At 41.4% G+C, this 26,249-nt stretch overlaps 1 protein-coding gene across 1 annotated transcript in view; it reads left to right on the plus strand.

Annotated features, from left to right (window-relative positions):
* The window catches only part of GPC4 (glypican 4), a 111,829-nt gene that overhangs the window by 82,144 nt on the left and 3,436 nt on the right, over positions 1-26,249 (plus strand). The window contains exons 4-8 of the mRNA XM_038417495.2: positions 12,052-12,217; positions 21,732-21,862; positions 22,518-22,664; positions 23,201-23,337; positions 25,935-26,110. Coding sequence (XP_038273423.2) covers positions 12,052-12,217; positions 21,732-21,862; positions 22,518-22,664; positions 23,201-23,337; positions 25,935-26,110 — 757 coding nt within the window. The remainder of the gene's footprint in view (positions 1-12,051; positions 12,218-21,731; positions 21,863-22,517; positions 22,665-23,200; positions 23,338-25,934; positions 26,111-26,249) is intronic.

The raw sequence follows: 26,249 nt of genomic DNA on the forward strand, positions 1-26,249 counted from the left end.
TTCAGTGGCTGTGGTTTGAGTTCACGCTGGCATGATGAGGGATCAGTTTAACCCACAGACTGAAAAACAAAAAATGGTTTTAGAGCCTGAGAGTCAGAAATGAGGGTGTATTAGAGACCTGAGGATAAAGCTGAATGAGCTGTTGATAACAAAATCATCGTTTACAGCGCGCTGAAGAGCTGAATTCACCATGGAGCTACACTGTGAGGTTTTAAAGTTGCTCTGTTGTCTCGCAAATAGGGAAACTACAGCTGTGTGGCGTTCAGAAATATAATGACAGGTTTCAGAGTAGCAGCCGTGTTAGTGTGTATTCGCAAAAAGAAAAGGAGCACTTGGGGCACCTTAGAGACTAACACATTTTACACTCTCAAAGAAACTGCGGAACCACCTGATCAACAAATTTATTTGAGCATAAGCTTTTGTGAGCTACAGCTCACTTCATTGTACAGTCTGTATTTTCCACTGAATGCATCTGATGAAGTGAGCTGTAGCTCATGAAAGCTTACGCTCAAATAAATTTGTTAGTCTCTAAGGTGCCACAAGTACTCCTTTTCTTTTTTTAGAAATATAATGTAAACTTTAAACAAAACTGAAGAGTTTAAAAGAACTGATGTGTTGGATATGTCATAATTCCTTTTAAAGGATGCTTGAGTGATACCCTTGCATACATTTCATCCAAGCTATCCGATAAACTTATCACCCTCTCCATTACTTTTTTAACAATGAATTCAAAATGAGTTAAAAAGTTGCTTCAATAATGATGTGGTATCCTGAGGCAGGTTTGTGATTTATAGTATCTCTTCTTTATATTGTACCTGTGGAAAAAATGTTTTTCTCCTTACTTGGTAATCACAGAAGCAATTTATTAACTGGCTTTTCAATATTTGTTTTACAAGAGGAATGGCTGATCAAATGTTATACCTTAGTGTCTTTTATCTGAATGTTCATACGCAGTAAACTGTATTTTTCTGAGCCGTGCTACTGCAACCCTCTGAAAATTTTCATTGATATATCCGTTTTTCAGCATTTGCCTGCCACCATGGTATTCGACCTTTCCAGTGCTTGTGGTGAATTATGAAAACAGAATACGTGCTCATATAATGTTTCAGCTGCAAATGTACGTGCTCTTGGAGCAGCAGGAGTTGTATGTCAATAAAAGCAATTGTGTTGCTTGAAACTGGCTTATTCAGCCCTTAGGAAATCCTGTCTGTTTTATTTTAAAAACATAGCAGTTTGAATTTGTAGATGGAGAACTTTAGGTCAAAATTTTACATCAGAAATTGCATTAGAATTTGAAGTCTAGATGCGATGTATGGAATGGGTGCAGTGTTTCTTTAAATGACATGCCTACCTTGTGACATCACTTGTTATGTACAAGGAAATATAAGTGAAGAAGAAACTCCCACAATGCTTAGTTGGTGGAATGGCTTTGTAATTTGCAACAATAACATTAATGAAGTGTGTAGGAGGAGGGTGGAGTAAATTTTCTTTAAAACATCTATCTAAAATAGTTGTTAAAGTGCTAGCCGTTTGCATTGTAGATAGCCTGTTGGATTCTTTCTCCAAATTACTCTGTCACAAACTGCCTGGTCGACAATGAGGTATCCATTAACCAGGAGGTCACTTGCTACACTTGGAGAGACAGCTTCTCCTTTGACCTCCCTAGACACAGGGTTTGGAATGAATATGGCACCAAAGAGCCATTTTGCTGGCGGTACTTTCCCCCTTTCTCTCTGGACAGCTGAAGGTGGACCAGGTATTGACACATGAAAGGAGGATGTGAAAAGGCAGAAATGAAAGTGCTGCTAAATGTAACCGTATTTCCCACTTTGTGAGGCTGAATGTGCTCAAAAGGTGCTGAGTAAATAGGAACTGAAAGCTCAGTTACTGAACGGTTGTATCTTCCTTTGTGCAGATCTCCCAGTAACTTTGGTTGGGATTCTGCTGAGGGTTATGGGGAATATGTCCAAAGCTTATTCTCCCCAGATGAGTTTGATAGATGACTTGACAGACAGAATCATACACTGGCCATTGAGATCTCTGAGCAAACATTCATCGTTAAATCACAATGGAAATTAAACTGTCTGGCCTTGTCACTTGGCTGCTTAGAAGAGACTAGCAAAAGCTGATACTTCGTGGGCAACTGAGCTCCAGAAAACCCAGCTGAAGGGACTGGAAGAAATCTGCCGATGTTGTGAAGGACATGGTCTCAATGCAAGGTCATTGCCATGTCATCCATGGAGCAAGTTGCAAGCAACAAAGCGAAATGGAGGGCAGCCGTGCACGAGGCATTGTATCTTGCGTGCCAAGGGCAACATCAATGTAGAAAACAATACCAAGCAGGACTCCACATCAAAGACGACCCTGACTGGTCCTGCCAAGAATGTGGTCGCATCTGTGCCTCTTGTACCAGCCCTATTGACCATCTGAGGGACCATGCAAGGCATAACTTTCAAAGTATGTTGTAGCAGTAGTCATCGCGGATTTAATAGGCTACACGTGAGTCTGCATGTACGTGGCTTGCTTTAGTTTGCGCTTTTATGTTTGTACTGAGGATATTTTGCAGACCAGGTTTTCTCTCTCCAATGGGCAAACGGGAGGCAAATGTTAAGCTTCGTCTCTAAAGCAGAATTATAGTTTTAAAGCACTAATTGCTCGTGATGAAATTAAAAGGGAAGATTGTCTAGTCACTGTAATTAGAAGTGGGGAAGTATTTATTTAAAAGAATGCTTTGCTGTTGTTGAAGAAAACATCATTCAGAACAGCAATGTTCTATTTTAGTGGTACAAGAAGTAGGCGTTGGCTTTCCTTATAGATTTGCAAAAGCATTAATGGAATAACTTCATCTCGATAGAGAGATTCCCTTTTCTAGCCGTTCAGAAGCATTTGCTGAAATGGCATCTGCTTCGTATTCTGAATCTGAGTTATGAGCTCTGATCTGCTTTCACATGGATTCTCGGGTTCCATCAGTAGTTGCCAGAAATTAAAGCGGGGAGAGGAGGGGATGCACACTATCAAATTTTCTAGCCTCACTTGCTCACATCACATGATTACCATTAAACACAAAATACCTTGGCTTGACTTTATAGTTTTATGTGAGGCAGGCTAAGACGATGGAGGCATATCAAGCTAACTGTCTATGAAGGTAGCGTGCTACTTTATATAGGATGAAATAATACTAAACTAGGTGGGTAGAACAAATAATGTGGTGAATCTCAGGAGTTCTGTTATTTCTCTCTATCAGTTTGACATCTGCCTGCATAGAAAATAGAAACCTATAGGTAGGGAATTGAGCCTGATGTGCAGTATTGAACTGTCATGTACATGTTAGTGAGTGTAACTTAAAAACAAAAAACTACACACAACCTCACCACAGGCAAAAGATGAGGAGATGCAAAGTAATTTGTTAAACTTCTGTAGCTGTACCAGACCCCAGGGGGCTGACTCCTGCAGTGAAGTCAGTTTCCTTTGTAATTATGCCTGTACTAACAGGGGCAATGGTGTTAGTTAAATATTGCAAAGGAAGGTTCAATTCCAAAATACTTTTTACTGGAATGTGGGTTTGTTTTTTTTGTTTTTTGTTTTTAATGAAAACATCTCAATCTTCTCTTTCGTAATGTATTTAACTTTGGGACCGACTTTTGACAGGACAGGTTTCAGAGTAGCAGCCATGTTAGTCTGTATTCGCAAAAAGAAAAGGAGGACTTGTGGCACCTTAGAGACTAACAAATTTATTAGAGCATAAGCTTTTGTGAGCTGTCCTTTTTTTGACAGGACAGTGGCACTATACGCTACACACTGGGCTAAGGAAAAATTGTAAAAGTGAAGCCACATTCCTGTCTACAAAATGAAGAACATCTTATTTTTTGCCTGCTTGAATAAGTAATGGCGGTTGGATTCTACTTTAGACAACATGGGTTTGGCGTTTGTATAACTTAATTTATTGATTTTTTTTTTAAAACAAAACAGCTATTCATTTTGTAGAGAAAGGTGTTTCACTTTCCCAACCCTTTTCTCCAAGTAGTTCGTAATTTAATGGGAGATCAAATTTAGGTTTTGTAAAAGAGCTGGTTGAGGAACCCTGAAGATTAAGTGAAATGTTTTCATTGGATTTATTTTAAAATGTTTGATTTTAAATGTTCTCCTGCAGTATCTGCCCCCAGAATGGCAGCTCTGTGAGAAGCAATGGAAGATTAAACTGACAAATCTATTCTCCCTGCACAGGTTTAAATGAAATCCGAAAAGAAAACAATCAGCATTATTGTGGGAAGGTTTTTAACATCCTGTCATTTTTATAAAACGAGGTCTTAATAACAGATAAGAGAATTTGTTAAAAACCTGCTTCATATTATACTGTCCTTTTAAACTTTTTCTTACAGATTTGTATAGGGTCAGATTCTTCCCCTCTTACTCACTATTGAATAGTATCTTACTCTGCGAGTGGTTGCATTGTGACTACTTGCTGAGTAAGGTGCTATTCAGTGTAACTAACAGAGTGGAGTGATTTAAATTGTTGACTTAAATCAGGCTGAAGTGGTCTAAAGCCAATATGAAAATTTGTGCAATTAAAATATTAGATTAGAATTTATAATGAACTGGATTTTAAATGTGGTTTGGTTTTTTAAAATGCTACAACGGGTAGGGTGTCTTACTAATTTTACAAAACTGCTATCGGTAAAAAACAAAATATTGAAAAATAGGGTCTTGATCCTGTAAACACTTAATCAGATTATGTGAGTAAAGTGACATACTTGATTGACTTTAGGGGATTACTTGTGTTAAAGTGACGTCTATAAATAAGTGTTTGCAACATCAGGACTAAAACTGAACCTTTATTGTGACGAGGATCAATACAAAAGTGACGAGGGTCAGTACAAAAGAAAATTGTTTCAGTATAAAGAAGGCAAAGTGATGTAGATTGGGACCCTTTTTTTAAAACGCAGGCCATAAAGTTAGGTTGCTAACCCCATATTTAGGCATCAAAGGGTGAGATTTTTCAAAAGCATCAAAATGATTTAGGGTCACAAGTCTCAAAGACTTCAGACTGCAAGCCCTGATGGAGTAGTATAGCCTGGTTGAAGAATTTTAGCTTTCTTGAATTGTGGAAGCTTAATCTATCAGAAGGTGGTGTTGGTTGCATATATAGCATGGGCTATTTGCCTATTAGCTTTGTGTTTGAGTTGTGGTGTTCTCGCAATAAGGGTGTTAATGCTTGTCTCTTTTCAGCCTAGGTGAGCATTTTAATGTGAAGTTTCTTAGCAGAAGAAATCTTCATGTAAAATCAGAAATTTCACTAATAATCAGGCAATAAATTAAAGAAGCAAATACAAAATACCTGCTTTAGCAATGTAAGACTATAAAGTGGAAAGAAACTAGCAATCTATAAATAACAAAAGTTAAACACTTTTTTTTAGTGGTCTTAAAAAGACATCAATTTAACACTCCCCCACCCTTGCAAAACAAACATTAATTTATCCACCCTAGTGCTGATACAGAGAATAGATGAAATGTAGTTGAAGAATTGTTTACTCTGTGTGTGTGTGTGTGTGTGTGTGTGTGTGTGTGAGAGAGAGAGAGAGAGAGAGAGAGAGAGAGAGAATCAGTTTTCAAGAAGCAAGCTTGTGGCCAATGCTAAGATTGGTGACAAGACACATCTGGTGTTAACTTTAAATCCTCACATTTGATAAAGTGTAGAGGCATGGACAAATTGTAATTTACATGCTGAAACCACAGTGTGACAGGTTGCTGTTGTGGCATGAAACACCATAGAGAGTAAATAAATTTCATGGGATAAAGGAAAGGGCCAGGAGTGGATTGACTCCTATTGTCAGCTTTTACAAAGTGTATGCAGCACAATGTACCACCTGAGCTCTGATCAACTAAAGAAAATCCTCTTCAGCAAATAAAGCTTTCTTTGGGACTCAGTTTTATTAGAAAGGGGATTATGGGTTTTGAGGGTCACTCTGGAACAGAGTTTGAATGAACTGAAGTTTCTTTCCAAGGTAAACACAGACTCAGCACAGAATATCTGGGTTTACTGTTGCATACAATTGTGTTTTAGGGGCTTGCACCTGGGATTGCAGAATGAGCATTAAAAGCTTGTGAAGAATTGCCACAACAGCATTTGGCACATCCTATTGACAGATCCATAGGCTGTACTGTTGGGCTGTACTTGGTACTGGCCTTTTGCCAGCAGTTTGATAAGCTTTTCATTGCAGCAATACCCAGCAGTTAAGCATTTGTTGTTGTGGCAATGAGGTGTAATTATTTAAAATCTCCATCCTAACAGTCTCTTATAAATTATCCCTACTTGTTTCTTTACCTTTTGAAAGTGTAAAATGCCAGAATTTGGATAGACAGATTCTACCCCTTCCTCTCCCCCCCACCCCACCCCTAGTGGCAACTGTAAAAACAATCTCTCATTTGATAGTTCTGTAATATCTTAGTCATCACTTTCATAGAGTTCGCTATGGGTTGAGGTTTAAATATTGCACTGTTTTTGGGTTGGTTTTCACAAGTTAAACAGATCTCCTCTGTTCTATATTAGTCAGGCCTACTGTTTGCGAAGATATGGAAGGAAGGATGCACAAGTGTGTTGACTTCTATCCTACTGAGTCTTCTGCTCAAAAGTGGAAAGCTGTGTGCAAATCTTCACCAAATACCAAACAGATGAAACATCAAGAGAAAAATGAGATCAAGTGAAGTGTGTGAGAGAATGGCTGTCAAATTCATATCGCAGCCACATGTCGCTTGAGTGGTGAATTGGGAAGTGCAAGAACTCTCAGGCGTGGGTACTGAAACAGATGAAATGCATCTTGAAGGTGGTTTGAGACTTAATGATATCTAGTGACTGATCTTTGACAGGCAGTGAGAATGGCACTGGTGCTTACCCCTGAATGGAATGAAACAAGCAATTTTTTGCCAAACGAAAAACTGAACTTGGTGATATTTAAGTCCCCATCTGAGGGTTTGGAAAGTTGAGTTCCCCCCAGAATAACTTTTTATTTATTTATTTATTTTTTTATGGAAGTAGAAACCATCTGGCTAGCAGATGACCCCTTTACTATTGTCTGTTCTTAGTTTTCCTACCATAAATCATCTGATCTGGTTCTTCACTATTGCTCTAGCCCTTCCCAATTTGGCTCCCAGATTGGCTCTTCTTTTAGGCACTGCTGCTTGCCTAAGAGACAGCTTTCTTGTGGAATATAGTCTTCTCATGCTAAATCTTTAAGTCTAGATATTTTGAAGCATCAAAAACAAGTTGTTGTTTTTCTGCCAACCCCTTTTCGCATTCTGCTCTGCCAGATTAGACTAAGGGCCAGATTTTATAAGGTATTTGAGGTTTCTGCATTAACACTACAATGTCTGTCTTATTTTCAGAAGGGATTTAGGCACTTGGAAGTCAAAATCATACTGACAGTCAATGGGATTTTGACTTCAAAGTGCCTAAATTCTTTTTGAAAATGACTTGGGCTCCTGAATCAGTTAAGCATTGCACCGCAATACCTCCCAAATACCTTGTAAAATGTGGGCCTTCATCAGAGTTTCACAGGGGTGGAGGGAGGAAGTCTTCTGGGTAGGGACAAGTCAGTCCCCCTGCAGGCCACCAGTCATCCATAAGTGCAGAAGAGGTGTCTGAAGAACCCTGTTTGTGCTGCACATCCAACACCCGGCAATATTGTGTCGTGCTCTCTGAAGATCTTACTTTTGTCTTCTGAAGAGTCTGATTCAGGAGATTCCTCTGAGAAGCACAAAGGGTAAAATCTGTTTAGCTCGAGACATATGCATCTGTGGAGTGCAGGTAACCCTCAGGGCCTGGTTCCTCTGCTCATCTTCATTGAGTGCGGCCTGGGGGATAATCATCAGCGCTGAGTTCCCCTGCTCACTTGCCTGGATTGCAGCATGGATGACATAGCTATAGACCTGCGCAGATTCCTGTAGGTGTGCATACACCACTTCCCACTCCTACCCCACAAAGGAAATATTTCCTCCTTAGGGGAGGGAGGTTAGTGCTCAGAGACTCAGATAGTAAAATATACTAAAAGACCTACCCAGAAAATAGATTCTTTCAGGCAAGAGTATTCAGAGTATTTTAAACTATGCTTATGGGTTATGAGAACTACAAATGCTCTAGACAAGCTATATATGCATGCATGAGGATAATGTATATCCCTCCTCATGCACCTCGGGAAGGTGTAAGCAGTGGGATAGATATTTTCCACCATGCTGAAAAGACAAGGAAAGTATTGGGCTCTCGCTGTTGGTCACCATGTCCTAATGTCCAAGTTATTGCTCGCCTGTCTGTGTAGGTTCCCATTACCACCTTGTCTCCACCTATTTAACCCTCCCCCCCCCCAAGCAGGTGGCTATGGAGTGAGGAGTGGGACAGCAGCCCCGGTATGGAAGAAGAGGCCTCGTGGCACACCATTTCTTTCTTTCTACTCCAGCCTCCATTTTATAAGGCCAGAAGGATCCTCAGTATGCCCCATTTATCGCTGCCAAGGATAAATCTGGCTACTTTTTCAGGTCAGGGACTCAGCGTTTCTAACCAGGGGAGATGTTTATCACATACAGGGCCTACAGACAGCCAAGTTCTGATCGGCATCATCTCCGTCTTCTCCTTCTGACATGAATACCATTAAGAATCATGTATCAGAATCCCATCCTGTCTGAGCCTTGCTCTGGAACGGAGCATCTGAATCCAAAGAGAGTGTTCAGAAGAGGGAATATCCATGCTTTTAGCTTCCAGAAAGAAATCTACTAAGAGTATATTCAAAGGCCCATTGTTATCGGGACAAGGGTCTCACCCTATGTCTACATCAGTACCAATCGATTCTCGAATTTCTTCAAGATGGTCTCAGGCTGGGCCTGGCAATTTAGACACTTAGAGGTCAAGTTGCTGCAGCATGTCCAGCATCCATAATGCAGTGGGAAAGTAGTGCGTTTCCTCTTGCACAGATGGCCAGTGTTTTTTTGCCGGCAGCATCTCTGCCACATCCTCCTGAAGTGCACAGAGTTCCTTCCTGGGATCTTAACCTGGTTCCCAATGCCATTGCAGGTTCTCAATTGGAACCACTCCTGAAGATGTTTCATTACTTTCTAACCATTAAAATGGCCCTTTCAGTAGCAGTTGTGTCAGCACACATGGTGTCTGACTTGAAGCTGTTTTTCCTGGAATTTCAATCAATATTGCACCTTTCTTAAAGATAAAGTGGGTACTCGGAACAGACACCCTGTTCATAGCAAAGATTAATCCCAGGCTTCATAGAGCGCAGGAAATGACTCGGAAATCATCATTCCATCATTCTGCCCAGTTCTGTCACTCCCCATATAGAAACCGTGGTGTACTTTGGACATGCACAGAGCTCTCAAAAGAAAATCCACTGCACCACTCAGTTCAGAAAGGTGCATGCGTTATTCGTGTTTTCTATTCTAGTGTCACAGGGAAAGAAAGCTTCAATGTTTTCCAAATGTTTTGCCAAATGCATCCGATGAAGTGAGCTGTAGCTCACGAAAGCTTATGCTCTAATAAATTTGTTAGTCTCTAAGGTGCCACGGGTACTCCTTTTCTTTTTGCGAATACAGACTAACACGGCTGCTACTCTGAAACCAATGTTTTCCAGGTGGCTAAGATATTGTATCTCAAAGCATAGAAGTGAGAAAGTGTAACTCCATCTTCCAAAATGAGGGGTGCTCTCTGAGCTGAGGCAACTTCATGGGTAGAAAGATCGTATGCTTCATATGAGTAAATGTGTAAAGCTGCCACCTGGTCATCTGTTCATATGCTCTCCAAATTCTCCAAGTTGGATGTCCAGTCATTTGCTTCTGCTTTCCGGAGAAGGGTGCTCCTCACTTTAGAATCCCAGTAACTATTCGGAAAGGATAACCCCCTTTTTGCATTAGTATGCAACTGTGTGTGGTTCCCCGTTCCTCCCCACAGCAGACACTGCTATGTAAATCCCAATGTCATGGCTCTGTAGACCTTATGAATAAGAATAGGAAAATTTATCTGTGCCTTACCTGAAAATTTTCTTTTTTGGAGTCCTGAGATCCACTGATCCAACCTACCCTGAGTTGGCTGCTAATTGGAAAGAGCTATGGGATTATTAATTGGCGCTGACAGTTTGGTTGTTCATCAGATTCCTTGCTCAGCAGGAGATTTGCTCAGTTTAGTCGTAAGGCTTAATTTTCCTTAACGATATGGAGTGTTTAGAGATTTCCTAGGCTATTATCAGACATGGAGCCAAAACTCTCCTCCTGCTGATTGACTGTCTGGTCTGCATCCAGTGCTTCACAGAGCAGAAATCCAGTGTCATCAATCTGTTCACTTCATAACTCCAAAAAGGAAAAATTTCAGGAAAGGCACAGATAAATTTTCCTATTCCTACATACTACACTATTGAAAGCTTATGCTCAGATAAATTTGTTAGTCTCTAAGGTGCCACAAGTACTCCTTTTCTTATTTCAGGCATAGGCATTTAGACTGGTCACTTCCAATGGTGCCAGGGTTTAAATAAACAACAATAAACAATTTATTCTCTGTTCTGTTTTCTGAGCCCCCCTTTCTTCCCCCAGTCGTCCAGTAGCTGATACTGGTTATGCCACTTTTAAGCACTATATTTCTCTTCCAGTGTATGTAATGTTCATTCCTGGGCGAAAAAAATAATAATCGAATCTTTTCCTGGATAATACTCAGTGTTGTTTGTACAGGCAGGGAAGAATCCTTTAATGCAGATGTATTAATCTGATTTTGCTTCGTTTTTCCATCTGCATAATTCACCTGGCTAATCAATGCTTATTTATTCTTAGAGCTATATTCTCGGTTTGGTGTGTAGCACTTGACCGTACAATTCCATTGGCATTAATGCATCATGGTAATGTACCTCTTGATCACAGCTTTTAAGACTTGCTTTATATGTGAAAATTGTGTCATGCAACAGTCTGAAACTTTGCCAAGGAGGAGGGACTAAAATGTGAATGATCATGAGTCATTTTTGAAAACAGAACTGTAAAGGATATCTGGGATTACCGTCGCCTACTTCAGAGAGCTCTGTTTGGATGAACATAAGTGGAAACCTGGGATGAGTCAGTTTGAAGATTCATCCCCTCTTATCTCTGCCATGTGTTATTGAAAAACTTGTAGTGGCATACCTCATTCAAATGGGGATGGCTCCAGGAGAGAGTAGGCCTGTTATTTATCATAGATAGGTACTAGATCTAAACTAACCCGAGGTATCTCTCGTAGAGCTGTTGTGTTCTAGGGTTGGAATTTGAGGTAAAAGAGCGATGCTGCCAGAGAGAGCCCTGCCCAGTGGTACTCAAGGAAGAGTAGAAATGAAAACGGCACCAGCTGGAGGGAAGGAGCAGCATTAGCCGTCTGCCTGTGTTAATGGTGTTCCTTGCTGGTTGATTATAGGTTATGCTTTAGTCACAGGTTTTTTTAGTAAAAGTCATGGACAGGTCAGGGGCAGTAAACAAAAAATTCACGGCCCTGTGACCCGTCCATAACTTTTACTAAAAATACCCCTGATTAAAACTGGGGGGGAGGGGACATGGGGCGCCGCAGGTGCTGGGGAGAGGGGTGACTCGGGGGGGGGGGGGGCGCCGCAGGTGCTGAGGCAGGCTCCTTACCCAGTTCCTGGGAAGCAGCTGCCCTAGCTCCATGTGCTGCCTTCACTCCATCCCAAGCCCCGGTTCTGTGGCTGCCATTGTCTGGGAACCGCGGCCAATGGGAGCTGCGGTGCCTGGCTGTCCTGCAAAGAGCCATGCACACCCAACTGTGTGTGCGCGCGCGCGTGTGTGTGTGTGTGTGTGTGTGTGTGTGTGTGTGTGTGTGTGAGTGTGAGAGAGAGAGAATAAATACATTGTCTGCCATCATGCTGTGTTTCAGGTAGATCTACCGAACAGCTGAACTGCAGCGGGAAGCCATAGCTGGCTGGTATTTCTGCTCCTCTCCATCAGTGTTCTTTCCCATGCTGTTGTAGGTGTGGTGTTTTTTCTTTTGTAACTGACCTGTAATTTTCTTCTCCTTTCCCCTTTTTCTTTTTAAAGGTAAACCCAACACCTCAGGGTGAGCAAGCGCTGCTGAAGATGATGTACTGTCCATATTGTCGAGGCCTAGTTACTGTGAGGCCATGTTACAACTACTGTTTTAATGTCATGAGAGGCTGCTTAGCCAATCAAGGGGATCTGGACACAGAGTGGAATAACTTTATAGGTAAGACAATGTGGATTATAACTGTGCGTGTAAGTGTGTGTCTGGCATGGCGTGTTCCCGTTTGCACTGCATTTGTGTGTAGTACCGAAGATGCTTCTTATCTAAGCGCAGAAATCTTTATATTCCTTTCAGTGGCTCTACTAGGTGGCAACACAGATCTTTTCCTTGTGACCCTCCACGTGTCTGTATCAAAACCATTCTCCAGTTCATATGATTTTCAGAATAAAATTGACCTACAGCATACAAGTAACCTCTTGAAAGCAAAACTGTGTTTTATTGTGCCTTTTATGTCTCCTGAAACAGACCAAACTTTTTAATAATGGAACGTAAAAAGAGGGTGCACATATGGCACACAGATTTCATCTGGCTAGCATTTCATCTCTGGACCATCACAGTTCAACCCATTTCTACACATCCTTCTCTTTGCTTTGTAGGTGGGTAGCCTGAACCCAACACAGTATCCAAGAAAGTGAAAGTCAAGTCTCTAATGGCCTCAGAGAATTCTCCACTGAAGTAATGGGGATAGTCTCTGACAGAGGTTTGCTATCTCTTAAGACTCTCTGCCCCAAGACGCATACCTCTTAGGAATCACACGTTGCTCCGCTATTACCACGGGGAAGCTCTTTCATCTGTTTAACATAAGAACAGCCACAGTGGTCCATCTAGCCCACTATATCCTTCAGAGGGAATGAACAGAACAGGGCACTTTTGAATGATCCATCCACTGTTGTCCAGTCCCAGCTTCTGGCAATTAGAGGCTTAGGGACACCTGGAGCATGGGGTTGCATCCCAGTTATTCTTTTGGCCTTCACAATGTCCCCTGGCAATGAGTTCCACAGATTTGCTGTGTGTTGTGTGAAGAAATACTTCCTTTTATTTGTTTTAAACCTGCTGCCTATTAATTTCATTGGGGGACCGTTGGTTCTTGTGTTATGTGGAGGGGTAAGTAACACTTCCTTCTTGACTTCTCTACACCAGTCGTGATTTTATAGACCTTGGCCATATCCCCCCTTAGTCGTCTCTCTTTCTAAGTTGAACAGACCCAGCCTTTTTAATCTCTCCTCATACGGAAGCTGTTCCAGACCCGTAATAATTTTTGTTACTCTTCTCTGTATTTTTCTTAATTCTAATACACCTCTACCCCGATATAACGTGACCCAATATAACACAAATTCGGATATAACGTTGTAAAGCAGCGTTCTGGAGGGTGGGGCTGCGCGCTCTGGCGGATCAGTGCATTTGGCTCCGACATGCCACTCTGAGTGGTGTGTTAAGGGTGCTGGGCCAGGGCCAAAGGGTTGGATAAGGGGCAGAGGGTCTCGTGAGGGGGGTTGGATGGTTCGGAGGACCTGGGGGCGGGGCAGTTGGGGAACGGGGACATTGGATAGGGCGTGGGAGTCCCGGGGGGCCTGTCAAGGGGCGGAGGTGTGGATAGGGGTCGGGGCGTCGGGACAGGGAGCAGGGGGCAGTTGGATGGTTTGGAGGTTCTGGGGGTATTAGGGATGGGGCGTCTCTGGAGGGGGGTGGTCAGGGGACAAGGAGCGGGGGCATTAGATGGGGGTGAGGTCTTGGGAGAGGTGGTTGGTTGGGGTGGGGGGGGTCTCTGGAGGGGTTAGTCAAGGGACAAGGAGCAGGGGGATTGGATGGGTCAGGGTTCCGAGGGGTCAGTCGGGGCGGGAAGTGACTATTAATAGCAGAAATGCTTGAGGCCAAAGCAAGTTCGATATAGCGCGGTTTCACCTATAACATGCAGTATTCAAGGTGTGGGCATCCCATGGATTTATATAGTGGCATTAGGATATTTTCTGTCTTATCTAACCCCTTCCTAATGGTTCCTAACGTTAGTTTTTTTTTGACTGCTGCTGCACATTCAGCAGATGTTTTCAGAGAACCACCCACAGTGACTTCAAGTTCTTTTTCTTGAGTGGTAACAGCTAATTTGGACCCCATCATATTGGATGTATAGTTAAGATTATTTTTCCCAACATGCATTACTTTGCACATATCAACCCTTAAATTTCATCTGCCATTTTATTGGTCAGTCATCCAGTTTGGTGAGATCCCTTTTTGACTCTTGTCAGTCAGCTTTGGATTTAACTATCTTGAGTAATTTTGTGTCATCTGCAGATTTTGCCACCTCATTGCTTAATCCCCTTTTCCAGATTATTTATGAATATATAGAACAGCACTGGTCCCAGTAGTGATCCTTGGAGGACCCTGCTATTTACATCTCTCCTTTGTGAAAACTGACCATTTATTCTTCTCCTTTCCAGTGTCTCCTAAATTATCTTTGACACAAGAAAATGATTTAATACTTGTGGTTTTATAACATGAAATTGCAGAGGTTAGGATAAATGAACGAACAGGTTAGATAAGAACTGGCATTAATCATCCTCTGTAATAGCTTGTTTTGCACCTGCTTTTCCTTTCTCTATCTACACAATAAATGCAAAAGATTTTTTTTAAAAATACTATAAGGTCTATAAGAATATACCAGAGCTCTTTAATACTAGGAAGAAAAGCTCTAACAAGAGGACAGAGTTCCAAAGATAGCTTCTAATCATGGGAATCACCACATTACAGCCAAATGCATTGCCAGCAAGTCACAGATGCACACTAGCAGTTGCGAGTGTGATTGAGAGCATGGAAACAGTTTGTGTCTGAAGTGTGGAACCTTAGATTCACTTTGGAAATGGTTAGGAATTGTAGAGTCTGTGCACAATGTAACTCCATGATCATCACTCTGAGTTCGCTCTCAGATCAATGGAGGGAGGTACCAATCCTGCAGTATCTCTCAGCTTCTGAAGTCACTGTAGTTAATCTGCCTCCTCAAGAGATAGTAGCTGGATCAATGGAAGAAATCTTCCGACAGCCTAGCAGCATCTGTGCTGGGGCTTAAGTTGGCCTGACTGTTTGTTTGTCTCTCTCCACAGTGTGAGGTTTTTCATTCCCCTGAGTGACATAGCTAGCTTTAGGTGTAGACCAGGCCTTAGACATTTTGTTAGTCAGGCATATACAGGATGCCTACAACATGAGAAAACGAGACCACAGGGTGCCATTGAAACCTTGAGGCGATAAGGATTCAGACCCACTGCTGGATCCACACCAGACTGGCTTCCACCCTCTCCGCTGCATGGAAACCATTCTTTACCAGTCTCAAGTGATCTTTTCTTTGCTCAGGGCTCAAGCCCTTGTTTCCATCCTCATCTCCCTTGACCTTCTGCAGTTGGGGAAACTGGCAATCATGCCTTCCTCCAGGAGCCACTGCCGTCCTTTTGGCCTCCACAATCCTGTCCGCTTTTGGGGCCTGATTGAGCAGAATATTTTAGCACGTCCTTAACTTGAGCAGTGTGCTGAAATATTTCTGTGAATACAGATGGACTTAAGCACATTCTTAGTTAAACCTGGGCTTGCTTTGCTGAATCGGGGCCTGGAGTTCTCCACTTCATTCACTTTTGCTTATTCAGCACCTCTTCCGCCTTTCTTCCCTGTTGGAGTCTCCCACTTCTCTCTCTGTACTCTGTCCTATGGGTGATCTCAGTGCTCACCTGGACTGGGCTGAACTGTCACCTGAGATGCCCAAACATCTCTTCACACCCATTTTTGTCTCCTGTGCCTCAGTCTCGTGTCTGGCTGACTGTCACACGTGCACGCAATCTGCTCTCGGGTGGCTCATCTCATGTTCAACATAAAGCCAAAGCAGGGCACGTAACCTTCCCTCCCAGAGATTCTTCCCTATCTTCAGTCTGTTGTGGTCAATAAGACCTCCATACTTCCTTCTCATCCAGGCTCATAACTTATGGGGCATCTTTGCCTCCTGCCTCTCCCCTGCCCACGTACATGATGTGCCCAAGCCCTGTCTCGCTTCCTATCCATCCTTGCTGTTAAATTAACCATCCGCACACTGATTCAAGCCAGCTTCTGCAACCTCCCCATCTCTGATATGTTTGAGACTAACCTGCTTCCTCTCCATTTCATTCAGATTGCTGCTAGTAGAAGAGTCTCTCTGGCCTGTTGTCACAGCCTTGTTCCTCCTCTTCCCCGGATTTTGAGTCATTTTTCTGGCTGTCAGTCACATTGTGTGTCACAGTAAAAACAATTTGGGGCAGATCCTCAGCTGGTGTAAATTGGCCTAACACTAGCCATATCAATGGAATGACACTGATAAACTGTCCCTTTGTCTTTGCCTCCAAGGTCCTTTCCCATGCAGCCTCTCTTGTGTTTGGCCCGGTCTGTTTTCCCAGCACCCTCTGTTCCCCTTGATCTCCTTCTCTCTGCAATGTGTGCATATGCTTTTCTCCATGCCGTCCTTTTAACTTGGGGTACCATCCTCCAACCTGTTCATCAAGCCATCATTCACCACGCTCTTCTCCCCCCTAAAGCTTTAGTTCTGCCATGAAGTCTATAGGAATAGCGGGGTGGTGAAGGTGAATTATTCGTTAGTCTTTGTTAACGACAGTGAGCTTCAGACTAGGCCCGTAGACCCACATCTTCCATTAAAATGTGCACGTGCCTTACTTGGTAACTCTGGAAAGTTATTACTGTTACCCAGTCCCTCCTGTTCCTTTCTCCTCTCTCTTGTTTATTGACCCTTGCTAGTAGTGATACCAAACTTGAGTTTGACATTTTAATTTTCAGAAAATGTTTTAAAGGAGTCTTGATGTGTCTGTAAAAGGATCCTTCAGGAGCAGCCCTCTCTCTCTGTGCAATGTGTGCTGAAGCGCACAAATGGTGCATGAGTGCCACTGACAAGACAGTGGTGCATTTACATGCAGTAACAGCACATTTTAAAAAAATATTTGGCTAGTAAAGGTTTTCTACTCTTTAAATTGCACGTGTTTAAAAAAAGGAATTGCTGATAATTACCATATTTTAAGCTAGCGTTTGATATACATACACACACACACGCGCGTTACTTGTCTACGTTAACAATGCGTGTGCATAATATTTTCAGATGAAAATTTTGCCTGCTCATTCCATGGAGGGAGCTAATTACCACTTTAACACTGTTTGAAAGTGCAGCACTAAGTTGGGCTTTCAAGAGATCCTTTAGAATACTGACTTTCACATGCGCTCACACAGATGTGAATATTAAGTGTTTCAGCCCCAGTAGTAGCTGAAATGGTTTAAAGAGTAGAAGACTTGCAAAGGTCTTGTCCAAGTAGAAAAGAGGAATCCCATGAAAGGGAAGGCTTAATGCTAGAAAGCAGACAAAAGAATAAGCAGCTAATTGCTGCTGAAAATGAAACTTGGGGAAAGCCAGTGAGTCATCTACACAGCGATGTTCAGTAATTGCATACAAAAATTAAAATTATTAAACAAGGCAAAATAAGTAAACGTTTCCCAGGAGGAAGTGTGACATAATTCTCTAAATGTTTTCTCCCCAGAATATCACCTGCCCACTCATTACTTAGGTATTCAGTGCTACACTTGCAAGTATATATTTGCTGGCAACACTGTGTTAGTTACTTTTTTTTACATTATTTGCTTGTTTTTGCCTGGAATATAGGAAATGAAAACATTAAGATGTGCTTTCTGTGGAAGCGTCTAAAAAAAATTCCACATACCTCACTTCAAGTGCATGAGGAGATGAAGTGACTTAAGTGTAGCATGTGTGTAAATCTGTGCAGGGGGCCTGAGATTTATAAACTCTTCAAGGCAGAGAATTTTTCTCTTATGCCTGTAAAGCACCATGCAAAAGTTGTGACATGTTCAATAATGTTTTGTCATCCCCGCTCCGAATTAATTATAAATAATTTCCCCAGTTTTGAAATGTGTTCTTGACACAGTTATACAGGGCATACTTTGTTTCAAATGAGCTATTGGAAAAACCCTATATGAATGAACAATGTTAATCTCCGGTGCCTTTTCATGATTTTTTTCACAAGGATTTAATCTACTCTACGATTGTAGAATTCAGTCTCCATATACATCTCTCTGCTATTTTGTGTGAAAGGCATTTTTTCCTTTTTTAAATGATTGCTGTTAATGAATGGTCAAGGTTTCCCTGCCCTTAAATCAAATCTTGGGGTTAAGTCTGAAAACTGCCTTTTTGTTCTCCAAGTTAGACACTGAAGCTGAAGATGTGGGTTTCTGATTACTGGTGGCACAATGCACAAGAATTGCTTTCCTTAGTGAGATTGAGTTGCTTTGTTGCTGAGGATCGTCTCAATGCCAGACACGAGGACAAATGTATGCAGGAGGAAAATGGATGGAACTATATATTTTTCAAATCCACCTCTGTCTTCCCAAAACTCTTTGTCATGCTCAGTGCGTTCGTAACAAGTGAATAGATCTGGAGTAAATTTTGCATTATGCCAAAGTTTTGTGAGACAGATCAGACGCTCTGAACCACCTTGCAGTCATTTGTACAAATATCAATTATTTTGAACCTGAAACTTTGGGGGAGAACTTTGTCAGGAGGCCTGTTGCAATAAAACTATAAATTATACTTAGGTGCAACTTGTTCCCCATCACATAATGTAGCAGTGCTAACATTAGCTTGAATCATAGCCAACCTTATTAATGTCAAATGTTACTGCCAGAGGGACTTTACTGTTAGTTATGATTGCTGGCGGGTACACCAGCCAATTCCAGGCAGGAGGTAGGAGCCAGTCGGATATCCCCCAAATAAAAACCGTGGCCTAGGTGCACTTTTTTTCTTGTTCTTTTTTTAATGAAAGTTTATTTTCATTTAGTGCTTCTTGTCAGCAGCCATCACTGCTGCTGAAGAGCTACAGTTGAATATATTCTCCAAGGCCAATTATTACTTTCCTTATCTTTTATAGCCAGCTTTGGCAGCTCTGCTGGAGGCCGAATGCATTTTCTATATCAGCAGTCAAAGCAGAGCCTGCATTCCTTAGCTGTGATACATGTAACGCCATGGCACCAGGAGTAACAAAGACCCCAATTCGCTCTACATTCCCATGCTCTTGTGTATGGCCTGCCCAGCTCAAAGTTTACAAAGACGCCAAACAGCCAGAAGAATTAGGGTTTATGTTTCCTTTCAGTCTTTCACAAACACTTTATTGATCTGGGGCCTTTCCTGGCCACTCGGGGTATTAAGTAGTTGCAAAATGGAAGATTTTCTTGTTTAAAAACTATACATTTTGTGTGTTTATTATCTGTCTATTCATAATATTTTTATTTGAAATGAGCGGCTTCCTCCAAACTATGATGGGATGTTCTTTATGTGCATGAAAACCCCCAAAAGCTTTGACAATGATGAACGCATTTAAGTTGTGCTCCACTTGTTTACAAAAGTCTCTATTTGCCAGCACATCAAAAGCATTTTTCTCTCCTCTAGCACAATGGTATATTCATGCTAGCAGTCATTACTCAGAGGTTTGAAGCATCACTTTATTGGAGGCCACCACAATACAGTCTAAGACTCTTTATTTCATTTGTTATTACTGTCTATATATGCATTTAGTGGAGACCTGTTTGTAGTCCCTGATGGCTAAATTCCAGCCACACCGGTGCAGCAGCTCTCTCATTAATGCTGCTTCCATTTGTGCTAGTGTGGTTCCTATAGATTGTAGCTTTCATTAGATTTTGGTTCTTAAATATTGGCATCTTGGCTTAATTGAGAGAGAGCATATACTCGATGCCATGATTCTCAAGGTTAACGTTAATTGTGGTCTAAATTAATTATGCACTCTGAAGTATTATAATCTTTTTTCGATACTTTTTGAGATGTGCTAGCTAACGCCTGATCAGCCAGCCAGCCTGCAGAAAATACTTTTAAATATTTATTTGCATTTTTAATAAGTGGGTTTATCTGATCAGTATGCTGCTGCTGCATACGGGACACTGGTGTTTTTAAATGTACAGGTAGCTTAATTGTAGTTTGCATTTTTATTGGTATATTTTAATTTAGTTGAAAATTAGTTGAGCATAAGGGCAAAGGCCAAAAATAAATCTGTGTTGAATGGAGTCTCTCTTTATAAGCATGCATCCACCAATATAAATCCACAGGAATTTTCCGCTTCTGATTGGGGAATGAGTATCATGCAAAATACTTGAATTCAGCAGATTTGAGCTCTTTGAATGAGAAACGCCCATTTCCACTTCCTGGAGCGGAACGGGCACATCATCAGAATGAAGAGGGAACCCATTCACAGATTTTTACGGCCCAAAGGGACCATTATGATTATCATGTAGTCTGACCTCCTGCATGACCCACGCCATAGGATTATGAGAATTAAAAAACAAAAACAACTGAAAAATTACAAGTTTGTAGCTATATCCTGACAAAATGAGGAGGGAGTTAACGAGAGTTTAGTTTGGCTAGGAGATACTCTTAGATAACACATCTTCAAATATCTGAATGGAGTAAACACCAAGAAGGGAGATTAGTAATTAAGAATAGTATAAGGGACATTGGGCATACCTGTTACAGGAGGAATTAAGGAGAAAATTCAAACTGAACATTACGAAAAGTTTCTTGCTGCTAATATTCCCAAAGGAAGTGGAGGAAACCCCATAGCTTGGCACATTTAGTGCTACATTTGACTAGTAAATATACAGCAGAGAATGATCCTGGAGTGTCAGGAAAACTGGGTTGATGGTTGCCATAGGTCTCTTCCATCTCCTCACTCATAAGTGAGATGTCAAAGGAAATTTTTAGTCTAAAGCCTTTAGTGATGGTCTCATGCAGTTTCACTGTTCAACTTGTGCTGCCTGCATAACACTAGTGACTATAACCTTTGATTTTTTTTTTTCAGATGTGAAAAGTTCTCTTTAATATAAAAAAAAATTACAAACTTTAGTGCTGTAGATTTTAATCACTATCTCCTTTGCTTTCTTCATTCATGATAAATATAAAGAAGGTGGTATTTTTCTTTCTGTCTTAACTGTGGAGATACTTTAAAAAGATATAATGGAGCCCTGTTTAAAATAAAAGTACTTGTAATATCCTCTCTATAAGTAGAGATTAGTTCCAGTGGCTATTTGCTGATTGAATTGAAGGGAATTGTGATGTTTATTCTCCCTCATTAAATATAGTTTTTGCTGTATATAGGTTTATTGTAACTGGTCCAACAAGCTTCCAGCTCCATCCCTTTACTAGCTGGAATAATTAAAACCCAGAAGTAGAACATCTTTTTTTTAAAGATGCCTACCATGCAGCAGTGGAATTTCAATGGCTAATTTTTGCACTTATGTGAAGTGGCCTGTTGTCCTTGCCTAGGCCTTCCGCTTTGTCAGAAAGGATGGGTCTCTAATCCTTGACAGCAGCTGACAGATTGAGTCCAGTGATACCTGTTATAAAAGATTTTGTGACATAGAGCAAAATGTTCATTTGAAGTTTCAACATGCAACTAACAGTTGCTTTGCTAAGAGTGTTACACTAAAGATACCTGAGTAGTATATGTGAGATTTTTCTTTCACTTTCGAGTAGGATTTAAATGGGCTACTTAAAGCAGAGTAAACCTAATCTGCTCTATGCACTTGTGTGCCAGATTTGAAGTCCCTCCACTAATTAAAACACTTAAAATCTCTTTTTCTGTATTAGATTCTATGTTGATGGTGGCTGAGAGACTAGAGGGTCCTTTTAACATTGAGTCAGTCATGGACCCAATCGATGTGAAAATTTCTGATGCAATCATGAACATGCAGGAGAACAGCGTGCAAGTGTCTCAAAAGGTATATCATCAGCACTTCAAAAAAGAAAAAAGCTAAAAAGAAAATTCTGTTTTTATTCCTCCAGTATTTACATGTATCTATTCCTATTAAAAGAACTGTCTTAGGGCAAGTCTACACTACAAAATTATGTCCACCTAAGTTATGTCGACATACACCCACTGCAGTCATTACATCGCTTTTGCATGTCCACGCTATGCTCCATGTGTTGGCGGAGTGCGGCCTCACCAGGAGCGCTTGCATCGAATTAACTGTCTGCATGGGGCATTGTGGGACAGCTTCAGAAAGGCAGCAACAGTCGATGTCAGCAACACAGTGTCTACACTGGCACTGCCTCGACTTAACTATGTTGACCTAAGCACCACGCCTCTCGTGGAGGTGGAGTTGTTAAGTCAGTGTTGTGGGTGAATTACATCGGGGGGAGCTACATTTTAGTGTAGATGTTTACAGAGTTAGGTCAACGTAAGCTGCCTTACATCGACCTAACTGTAGCATAGACCAGGCCTTAGCTGCAATTCATGTGTATTTTAGTGATGTTTTATCATCTCTGTCTGGGGAAGGAATATTTGGTATACGGTGTTTCGATAGGAATGCTGAGGGGTGGTAAATGTCTGGTGTGAAATCTTGTCCTCTAAAGCTACTTAATCAAATCACCTAGGTTTTCCAAGGATGTGGACAGCCTAAAACGCTGACTCAGGGCCGGGCCTCTCGTTCAGTCTCTGAAAGTGGCTTCAGTGCTCGCTTTAGACCCTACAACCCGGAGGAGCGGCCAACTACAGCTGCTGGCACGAGTTTGGATAGACTGGTGAGTGCCTATTGACCTGTCTCACTGATACCGAACAAGGGAATGTTCATAATAAACACATTGTGCTTTGTCACCCTCGCAGCTAGCTTTGGCAAGCTTAAAAGGCAGGTTGTGTAGGTGAGAGGCTCAAGTAAATTGGGGGCATCTCTGCATGCGCCCCATTCTGTATCTTTGCCAGTCCATAACCTGATGATCTTTTTAAAAGTAGTTGAGGAAACTTGCAACTTTCTTGTACTCTTTAAATAGTGTAATCTACTTACAGCTGTAGACATGAGCTAGCTCAGCGCTTGTATTTCAGGTAAGTGCCTCTATTAGTGATTTCACATATGAATAATGTCGTGTTTGAAAATCTGTTTTAAATTTTGCATTTAAAAACTCCCCAGAGGCCACTGATTCTGTTGAAACTCCATTGATTTGCACCAGCTCGGGATCTGGCCTAAACACCTCTTGTTTTACAAATCTATTTTCAGCTTTACTTTTGAGAAATAAATTTGGTTCACGTTGATGTTCTATATTGTGTTCCCTTTTTAAAATAGGTTACCGATGTGAAAGAAAAACTGAAGCAAGCCAAAAAGTTTTGGTCATCTCTCCCTGGCAACATTTGTAATGACGAGAAGATGGCTGCTGGGCGTGTCATTGAGGATGAGTGTTGGAATGGAAGTGGCAAGAGCAGGTCTGGATAAGCTTAACTGAGCTAACTTCCTTCATGTCTGACATTGTAATTCAGACCTTCAGAACCTGTCTGGTTGTGGGTTGGCTGATTATCTAGCTCAGGGTCTTATATGGTGCCTGTCGCAATAGTACTGGAGCGCTTCACACTCTTGAATGTATTTATCTTCACAACTGCCTGTTAGGTAAGCTGGTAAAATGGTAACTGAGGCAGAGAATCTCTAAGGGTAACGCTTGCAAAATTGCCTTAGCAGCTTAGTCCCACTGAAAGTCAATGATAGTTAAGCACCCTAGTTGCTTTAAAAAAAATTTGTACCCAAGTGACTTGCCCAAGCTCACACAAAGACGGTGGCAGTTGAACCCAGGTCTCTCAAGTCTTAGGGTAATGCCCTCACAGGACCACCCTGCTTCTCATCTGGCTGACCTCTAGATTCCTGCTGTTCATACAGGTTCGGGGATGTAGGGTCTGTTCCAGAGATCATGGAGCACTTCTGGCAGGTAGGCCAGGGTGGGATTGCTGCTGAGAATCAACCCTGCCAGAAACCCGTGATAATGGTCAGCATGTTTTTCTTAAGTGACATGTCTCCTCTAGGGTTGGGAACCTACATGAGGGTTATGGTAGGAACAGAAATCAGAGGGAAGGAAAGAGACAAGTGAATTTGGTTGGCGTTGTCGGTGTTTTAGGTCTGACCTTACACTCCTGAGTTTAGCTAAAGAACCAGTTGAAATTTTTCACACACTTTTTTTTTTAAATGGCCTCTCTTTTTGAAAAGAGAACTTTTGGGGGGAAATTATCTGTGAGGTAGAAATGATCTCTTTCCCCAAAACTTTCCCCAATTTTTTTTAATAGATTTTTTTTTTAATCTTGTATCAAAGTTTTTTGTTTACTGAAACCCCAAGCAAAAGAAGAAAGTTTTTTTTAAAAAACTGAGGAAAAAGTTGCTTGAAGTTTTGTGGAAAATAGACCAATTTTGAACCTGTGAAATGAAAACCGCGTGGAAATTTTGGCAGAATGGTTATCGGGGTTTGTTTTGGTTTTTCCCCAACCAATGGGAGTTTTGCAGTTGACTTCTATGAAAACAGGAGCAGGCCCTTTATGCAGAATTTAAATTTCACGAACCTCTATAAAACTCTGCTTCCTTGCGTTTTGGGTCATCTTCTCAATAAATAGTGCCAGTATCTGCCTCTGCTGGTAGCTTATCCCGGGCATTTGATGCCATCAATCCTCTACTCACCAGGGAAACCTTCTAACTGGTCACTGGTGAGCAGGCCAATGTAGCAGCTGAAAGAGGTGGAGTTTTTGCTGCATCAGCTGAGGTGGAGGGGCATGCTGGGGAAGCACTGGTCATCCCAGCTAGGGAGAATAGAGGATTCCCCCCTTTGTACCTCCTGCACTCTATACTCTTAATATGTGGGTGTTTCAAATCCTGTCACTATCCTCCTATACTGCACTGCTCTGAAAAGATGAACGATCAATAAACTCACACCTAAATCTCCCTCCAAATTTTCTTCAGAACATCTAACTACAACAATGGTGTTAAGCACTGAACATTAAGGCCCAAATTCAGGACAGCGCTTAAGAATACACTTAAAATCCATTCCAATTTAGAACAGCATTTAAGTACAACTCTTAATTTTAGGCATGTGCTTAAGTCACATTGACTGGCATCCCATGCTCACAGTCTAGGCAATGGAACATTTACTTTAGTGGGAGTTAAGCAAGTGCCTAAATTTAAGCACATACTGCTGTTCTTGAATAAGGATGCTTTCCTGAATCAGAGTCTAACTTCTGATACTTACAAACATGAATTTTTACAGAATAAATAATCTTTAACCAAATTAGGTTAAAAAAGTTACTTTTCTCAAATTCTTCACTTTTGTTTTGATCTAAAGTAACCAGGGTTTGCATGTTTGCTGTACATTGTCGTGCTCTCAACCAGCATGTTCCCTTTAGCCTCTTGTCAGACTGATTCTGGCCACCCCAGTGCTTGGGAAAGACTAATATAAATTCTTCTCCAATCTCGCCCTTTAAAACAAATAAGTAATATTGTTTCACGACATCTGATCTTACAAATCTGATTACACGTGTCATCTTTCTGCTAGAGTTGAGCAAATTAGATGTTAGGTCCCTCAGTCACTACATCTTCTGTCGATCTCCCCTATTAATCACTAATACGTCCTTTGTTTATTGAGGAAACCAAAGTCTTAGCTTTCATATCCTGAGAAATAACACTCACTCAGGCAAATTCTGATCTCAGTTACGCGGGTACAAATGCAGAGTAACACTGTTGCCTTTGATCCAGACTGACACTGAGCTCAAACTACACTTTGCTGACGTGTCATATAGCCATATAGATGAAGAATCATGGAGATTATCTTTATTGTCCAAAATGATGGCGAATCCTTTTCTGTCCTCACAAGCCATTTTACTTCGGGGGGCCTGGTATTTTTCTCTTTTTATACAGAAAGGAAAATCGTGTTTCCCAAAAATCCTGAGTGAAAACAGGCCTATATTCAAAGGGTGTAAGAGAACCGTCAGAACCTCTTAAAACACCTTATAACACAATGTGCATCTTTATAATGGAAAGATTTCCTTTTTAGGTACGTCTTTGCAGTGACTGGAAATGGTTTAGCCAATCAGGTGAATAATCCTGAGGTAGAGGTTGACATTACCAAACCAGATATGGTGATTCGTCAGCAAATCATGGCCCTTCGGGTGATGACCAATAAAATGAAGAATGCTTACAATGGAAATGATGTTGACTTCCTTGATATAAGTAAGTGTGGGTTTTAACTGGGCTGTTTATACGGAGGGAGCTGATTAAAGTTCAGGTGCACTACTGAGCATCTAAGTGTACGGGGGCCGGAAATGAAGCCCATGTAATACTATTTGGATCTGAACTTTCCTCGTACTTA

This window comes from Dermochelys coriacea, chromosome 9 (assembly GCF_009764565.3).
Source record: "Dermochelys coriacea isolate rDerCor1 chromosome 9, rDerCor1.pri.v4, whole genome shotgun sequence".
Lineage (NCBI taxonomy): Eukaryota > Metazoa > Chordata > Testudines > Dermochelyidae > Dermochelys > Dermochelys coriacea.